This window comes from Rosa chinensis, chromosome 2 (assembly GCF_002994745.2).
Source record: "Rosa chinensis cultivar Old Blush chromosome 2, RchiOBHm-V2, whole genome shotgun sequence".
Taxonomy (NCBI): domain Eukaryota; kingdom Viridiplantae; phylum Streptophyta; class Magnoliopsida; order Rosales; family Rosaceae; genus Rosa; species Rosa chinensis.
The window spans coordinates 13,749,554-13,756,996 of NC_037089.1; the positions used below are offsets into that span (position 1 = coordinate 13,749,554).

General features: G+C 39.8%; 1 protein-coding gene across 11 annotated transcripts; it reads right to left on the bottom strand.

Moving 5' to 3' along the window:
* Positions 1 to 232: 232 nt before the first annotated feature.
* On the bottom strand, positions 233 to 4,050 carry LOC112186660 (anthocyanidin 3-O-glucosyltransferase 5). 11 transcript variants are annotated; one of them, XM_040514721.1, is made up of 5 exons: positions 2,395 to 4,050; positions 1,785 to 2,029; positions 1,479 to 1,527; positions 1,186 to 1,261; positions 233 to 990 (listed from the first exon to the last, which is right to left on the bottom strand). In XM_040514721.1, exon 1 carries the CDS (start codon positions 3,881 to 3,883, stop codon positions 2,426 to 2,428), a length of 1,458 nt encoding a protein of 485 aa, XP_040370655.1. In that variant the 5' UTR covers positions 3,884 to 4,050; the 3' UTR covers positions 233 to 990; positions 1,186 to 1,261; positions 1,479 to 1,527; positions 1,785 to 2,029; positions 2,395 to 2,425. The 11 variants fall into 11 exon arrangements, with proteins under 11 accessions (XP_040370655.1, XP_040370656.1, XP_040370651.1 ...); XM_040514722.1 differs by having other exon boundaries at positions 233 to 682; positions 807 to 1,079; positions 1,186 to 1,527; XM_040514717.1 differs by having other exon boundaries at positions 233 to 682; positions 794 to 1,079; positions 1,186 to 1,527.
* Between the last annotated feature and the right edge of the window lie 3,393 nt (positions 4,051 to 7,443).

Below are 7,443 nucleotides of genomic sequence, written 5' to 3' on the forward strand. Positions count from 1 at the left end.
TGCTCTTCTGCACTAATTCGAGTGAATGAATTGCAAGAATTGAAGAGGGATAGTTTCCACTAAATAGTGGACTAATGTAGAGATTGACATTTATCTTCTTTTCCTTTGTCATGGTGGATTGTGAAGGTATATTAACTTCGTCGGATTTTGTGGTTTTTCAGTTCAAAATTGACATGATATTTTATTTATGTAATTGTATATTATGCAATAAAAGTGACAATTCAGTAGAATGTTGAATAGAACTTCCACTAGGTACAAGAGAAATGTAGATGGAAGAAGATTATTACACCAGTAGGCTTGGTGTATTTGTTACATTTTAATCCCATGCAAATAAACTATAACAAGAATTTATAACACGGTAATTTTGGTGTTTTTATAACAAATTGTTATAAAAAGTGATAAAAATAATTCCTTCGCCCCTTCCAATTCGAGCAGTTGAATGATTTAGTCCCATGAGCAACCAGCCCATTCTCCTGTAGGGCAATCCTCAGGCCGCTAGGTACCATTCTCACCACACAGGATACATTTACCAAAACAGAAATGTATGTGCTGCTGCCACAATTTTCACCCCACAGGCCCAACAAACCTTTATAAATCCCTCCTCCATATGTTGATTCACCCAGACGTGTGCTCATGCTGAGGCCATTCTGGCCATCTTTCAACTTGTCAACAAGACCTGGTTCTAGTTCCATTTTTACAACAAAAAGAGGGGAAAAAAAAATCAGGCTGATAATGATGACAAAACCAAAAAGGATTAGTCAGATGACATTGAATACAATTGCAACTTTCTCACTTGCTAACAAGACCTGGTCATGGTGTTGTCGTTTGGATGGCAAGCTGGTGCAGGACATGCATATATTTGAAACCGAAGTTGGAGAAATTGGCATCTGCGTACTATCCAAGTTTACCATTCTGTAGCGTTGATGTCAACTCAGTCCCACACAAGCTTGTTGCTTGCGCTGAAGTCACTAGGATGCCTAATAAACAGCTCTGGAAAGATGGCGAGAAACAAGCTGAGGTAATCGGTGGTCATGGCAAAGCATATTCAGTGATTAATGAAGTTCGTGCAATGATTGAAACTGACAATAGCACATAAGGTTTAGTATCATGGGCAATCTCAATACACACTTCTTTTCCTTTTATTCACACTGAAAATCAGATTTGTAAATTTTTCCAAAAATGTACCAGTTTAGGGAATAGAGTCAGTTGAAAATGGTTCTTCTGTTTTGTCAAGTTCCTGCTTTCTGCAGTTTGCTATAGTCTCCTTTGTCAAGGAGAGGGTAAAACAGATACTCAATAACATCCATAAATCAAAACCAAACAAATCAAAATTACAAACAGTTATATCCACCGCCAAAACTTGTATATTTTTCTTTGGTCAAATATTGAATGAAGTTCAAGACGCCCAGAGGTTATGTATCATTCTAAAGCAGATATGGAACCATTCATAATCTGAAGAGAGCTAGCAAAGATTGAACCTTCCAACAATAATTCTGACACCAATAACCCAATTCAAACTAGCTACACCTGTAACACCAATAACTCAATTCAAAAACGAAGAACACATTCATCTTTAGTCTTTACACTATTTCTTGACAGCAAAACAACATAACCACAGCCTTTAGAGCAAAACGAATTAAATTCAGCCTAAATTTAACTACGCTGATAATGATCGAAGGTAATTCCAATTTCAAGAATCCATAATTCTCAGCGCCTAGGTCAAAGAAATTAAACTAAATCGACGAACAACAAACGTAAAAAGTGATAAAGGAACAGCGAATTACCAAGAGAGAAAGGTCCGATTCCGAAACCGGGACGAAAATCGAGGACGATAGCGCCATGGCGGTGCCCTCCCAGAGTCGACGGGGTCTCTGCATCATTCTTGGCTCTGCGGGAGTCGGTTTTAGAATTGGGGATCAAGCTGAAGATGACGGGATCGTACGGTAGAGGATGAATTTTCTCGTTTCAGTTAACGGCAACAGACGGGAGGTTTAAGAGTTATATTTTTCTTTCACCTGGTTGGGTTTTACTGCAATTGAATTTAACCTGATATGAGTTGTTAAAAAAATCCACATGGTGACATTTGATTGGTCGTCACACCATTGGACAATCCTACATTGTTCTACGGTAGGATAGAAAAATTTCTCGTATCGTTACACGTACATTTGAGCTTGCAAAGTATTAAGCACGTTGCTTGCAAGAGTTCAATACGCATTCACTCCTAATAAACAGGCTAACGCAGGAAGAAGCTGGATGCCTTATATATACATTTATTTTTATATATGCCATTGTGTTGTGAGCAAAATTAACAAAAAGAAGCAATTCCTACACAATGGTGGACGAGTTTAGCCTATACAGTGGTAAAACACATTAATTCCTTATTTGTTCACTCACCTCTTATAATTGGCCACACACGTTCAAAGTATTAAGCCAAGCTTTCAAAGCTAACTTTCTGGCTTTGCCTTTGGGTGTTGATCTTGCATAGCTTTGCCAATTCAGACATGGTTTTGAAAGTAGACCCGCCCTCACGCAAAGCCGCTTCTCCACTCTCTTTGATCTCGTTAGCTCTTGCCCTCATTGCATCTCCTGCTTCCTGGTCCATAATCTTCCTCACCAGCTCCTCAACCTCCTCCCTCCTCACTATTGCCTTTGTTGGCAAAACCTTAGGGCGGATCGACACTTTGAGCTCCTCCACCTGCTGCGTACCAAGCATTTTCTGCTCCGCAAACAGCGGCCACGCAATCATCGGCTTAAGGTTCAGTATGCTCTCCAGCGCCGAGCTCCATCCACAATGTGAAAGAAACCCTCCCACGGATGGATGTGCCAAGATTTCGGATTGAGGAGCCCAAGTAGTGACCACCACACCCTTGTCTTGAGTCCGAGCCACGAACCCCTCGTGCAAGTAGTCCGAAATGTCGTTGCCTTTGTCACCATCTCTCGGTGGGTGCACCACCCATATAAATCTCTGAGCACTAAACTCTAAACCCCAAGCCATCTCAGTTATCTGTTCTGCGGAAAGAACCCCACCGCTCCCTAAGGCAATATAAAGCACAGAATTTTTAGGCTGTACATCCAGCCAGCCTAGCAACTCGCTCCTTGGACCGGCCGACTCCTGCCCTCCCACTCTAACCATCGGACCGATTGCGTAAACCGGAACCTTAAGAACCTGCTTCCACTCTGGATCCTCCCTCATGGCCTTAAGAGTTACAGGCTCAAGTTCTTCCCAAGTGTTGGCAAAAATCCCATCACTCATCGTAGCCATCTCAACCCCTGCACGCAAGAAACACTCGTACTCCCGACTTTTCCTGTTAATCATCGGCTTCACAACATCTTCGGGCCGAACTGGTTTGCAGCCAGGGATCTGTAGCGGTTCGGTCCGATCCAAGTACTCTCCTTCCACCTTCTTATCCAAAACCGGCGCATACAATAGCAAGGTCAATGGCCAAGCAGTTGACACCACTTTCACATACTTGAGCATGTGAAACTCATCCGCAACCGTTAGAGCAGGCGTGCCGAAAAGGTCAACGATCATGGCTGCAGGCTTGGGCTCCAAGGCAGAGATTGCGGACCGGAGAGCGTCCCGGGCATCAAGCATGATGGCAGGTAGGTTTGTGAAAACTGCACCGGCGGGGTTGGCATCGTGGCCGGAGGAGGCTTCTAGTGGTGGAAGCTCGATGATTTCGAAGGGCTTCTGAGTCCTTGCGGACTGGATGACTTGGGACTGTGCACGAATATTGGATGAGACCACGAGGACGGTGGCTTGGAAGTTGTGATCGGTGACGAGACAGTCGGCGAGCTCCATTATGGGGATGAGGTGGCCGAGCCCGGGGCTTGGGACTAGCAACGCATGTGGCTTTGAGGTTGAGGTCGTCTCCTCCGCCATGGAATTAGTGTCGCCGGTGGTGTTACAATGATCACTGAACAACCAAACAAAGTTAAGAGAGAGAGACTACGGCATATGCTTCATTACAAGTAGGTGGAACTGTGGTACTTCCTTAAATAAATCAATCCCCTGCATTAATTTAAGCACTGCTATCCTGTCAGTGACAAGCTTGCTGATCTAAATGGTTCTGATTTTATCGGTAGTCAACAACAAGCCCAACTGCTAGTCAACAACAAGCCCATCCTATATTATCTGTTATATATCTGTATCTTGACCTTCCAGAAAATTATGTTCTATACGCACTGAATACTCTTGGTACGTATTTAGGGATATTATTACTCTTGTACGATTGAGGGATTGCATCCATTTTCCCGGGCAATTACCCCTAAATTAGTTCTCTTAATTACTTCAATTCAATTTCAATTTATGTATTATCGAGTTAACTAATTTTCTCAGTTTTCTCTAATAGTTGATTGACTTTATGTAATGTAGTCAGGTATTCACGATAATATATAGTTTGGTGTGTTTAAGGAAATTGGAATAATGCAGAGTGATTGTAGAGAAAATTAGGAGATCGAATAGTTGTGTGTATTCATTGATAATAGGAGCCCTATATAGGGATTATAAAGTACATAATCTTGGAGTACAAGGATTTCGATCTATTCTAACTCGGAGTAGGAAATCTCTCATAATACAACTATAAAACTAATCCTAGTTTGACAAGGAACATTAAAGTCAACATTCTTCAACATGGTGATTATTAATCAAGGAATGGCTTTCATCCTAACAGGCAATTGCTGCAAGGATATCAGATGCTTTTGCAACTTGAACATAACACATACACACTCTGATTCTTTAGTCGCAGTAAAGCCACTAAGGCGAGGTCACTACTTACTAGGCTAGGAGGGCTTGCCTGAAATCTGAAAATAACGCATTTCAAATGTAGAAATATGTTACTCACAAAAGTGGCTTGGATATAATATGAAGAGAAAACAAGGCAGTTTGGCTAGCTCCAAGTAGGGGATGAGGCTCTGGCTGGGAAGTAGCAATACAAATGGTTACGATCGAGCTCATCTTTTCCATGGAAGTCATAACTTGGAAGAGACTCTGGTGGTTTATAGCTAAAACAGTACTTGTACGTGTTTATAAGAGTGACAGAAGCATGCTACAAAGTACACACACACACACACACACGTAGAGAAAGGATATATATAAAACACTAGGACACTAAAAGTAAGTTGACTATGTTATATACAGGCCGGAGACGAAGACTATTAGTTGCAACTTGCATGATCAGACAAGATGACATTGCAAAAGTTTCGAGAAATTTTGTTACTGGATCACAATTTTGGTTGGAGCAACAATCTGAAGACTATTAGTTGCAACTTGCATGATCAGACAAGATGACATTGCAAAAGTTTCGAGAAATTTTGTTACTGGATCACAATTTTGGTTGGAGCAACAATCTAACCATTTTTCTTATTGTCCTGAGAGTTATGTTGGTGAGGTTTCTCCTTCATCAATTAGTGACGTTAGAAGGTAATTGAGGTGCTTATATATAATGACTGAAATTGATGGCTAAGCCAGAGTGTGAAACGATTTATAACTCGTCGGTTATCACATTCATTCTTTGATTAGAATTCTCGATTTGGATAATCGAATTTCTTATATGCTTATTTGAAATGAGAGAACTAATAAGTTTAGAAAAATTCAATTAGAGAAGTAATGTATTGGTATGGAGAATTATTATTCCTATTTAACTATTTTGTAAGCTTATACATTTGAATTAGAAGAGGAATGCAAAAAATTCTCGTAGGCCCTTCAGAAAACTATGCAAGTAAACAAAAATTAACACGTACATTTTACACCAGTTGAGGAACCATAAATCTTATTATTGAGATAAATCACCTGCAATATATTTCGGCGCTCTAAACACTTTAAATTATGAGTACATGCATGTATACGCTTTCCATTGTATCATATCACTTAGTTTCCACCATTTTTTTTGTAAGGTTCTATTCATACCTCCAAAATTGTTATTTGTACCTCTCTCTTTTTCCAAATTATAGTTGACTTTGTCAACTCATGCCAAATTATCAATAAAGACATAAAAGATGGAAAAAACATTTATAATTCTTTTTTAACCTCACCCCACTCCTCCCCTCCTATGATGTCAGTGAGGCCTGAAACTGTGACATCCATGATATTGGTTATTCTAGATAACCAACAGGTTACAGCTCACAGAAAAGAAAAGAAAAAGTCTCTTCTTACCTTTACAAACAGTATGTTTCAATGAGACAATTCGCAAAATTCTAAGCTGTGCATTGCCTATTATATTGCTGCTTGCGTTTTTTTTTCCAACTCGAAACAATTAGTAAATATGTGTCTCTCTCCAAGCTAAGCAGCATTATGTTGGACTTGCTTTGGAACACCATGACCACTTTCAGTACGGGCATCTGTACGTAAATCATAATTAAGTGATGAAAACTTTGTATCCAAAAACTCAGTTTAATTAAAAAGTTTGAGAATTGGGAGTAATATCTAAACATCTCAGATAACAGTATACCAACGTGCTTCTATATTCAATTAATTTAATGAAAAATACTGTATTGATTACCAACTGAAGATTTTTTTTTTTTGTTGTGCAGCTTAATTGTATGAAGTGTAAAATAGGATTGTGAAATCTTCAAAAATTGAATGAGGTTCGACCACTGATTTTGGAGGTATGAATAGAACGTAAAAGAAGAAGTTTTTATTGATTTTATTGGACGATGGGCATTGTGGGAAATTTAGGAAGGTATAGATAGCAAATTTGTTATCTATAAAAGTAAGTTGGAGGTCTATTAAGTTAGGAGGTCCAAATGGCAATTTTGGAGGTATGAATAGAAGCTCCCTTTTATTTTTTTTATTTTTTGAATAAAGCGCTAGTGCAGTTGTCTTCAAGTCTTGATTAAAGACACTGTCGAATACAAGAGGGGGGGGGGGGGGACATTGAGCCTCGACCCTGATTACAATAAGCATATAGAGAACAGGCTGAAATAATATCAGGAGTCTCTACCAAATGTATTCAACTAGGCACTAGTAAAGAATACTCGACTGGCTCCTCTATTTACTTTGATATAGCGGTGATATAACGGAAAGATAACTCGATATGTAACTTGATTATAACATAGAAAAATTACCAATAGCACAGCTTTCCTACTATGTTGCCTCCGGAGGATATATCTGATGACATTTAGCTTCACCTTGCTACTAGGGGGTAGCGACTATTTGACAAAGCAAGGAACTCGACCCCTACCTAGAACAGACAAGGCACTTTGAGTGCACACACAGGCACGTAGCCTGACTAACCTTACACGACAAGTGTATAGACTTATTACTTGCAAGAAGCGCATCCAAACTACAAAACATAAATAAATAAAAAATATAAATAAACAAACAGCCAAAGCAGAGCCCAAAAATTGAGCCCTAGCCCAAGCCCAGATAGGCCCCACAAGCATTGTCCAAGCTCAAGAAGCCAGAGCAGCAAAGAACCCAAACCCCTTCTCAACCCAATTCAA

What these genes read in the sequence shown, in the direction of transcription:
- LOC112186660 (XM_040514720.1), bottom strand. Translation starts at nt 3,883, where the DNA reads ATGGCGGAGGAGACGACCTCAACCTCAAAGCCACATGCGTTGCTAGTC.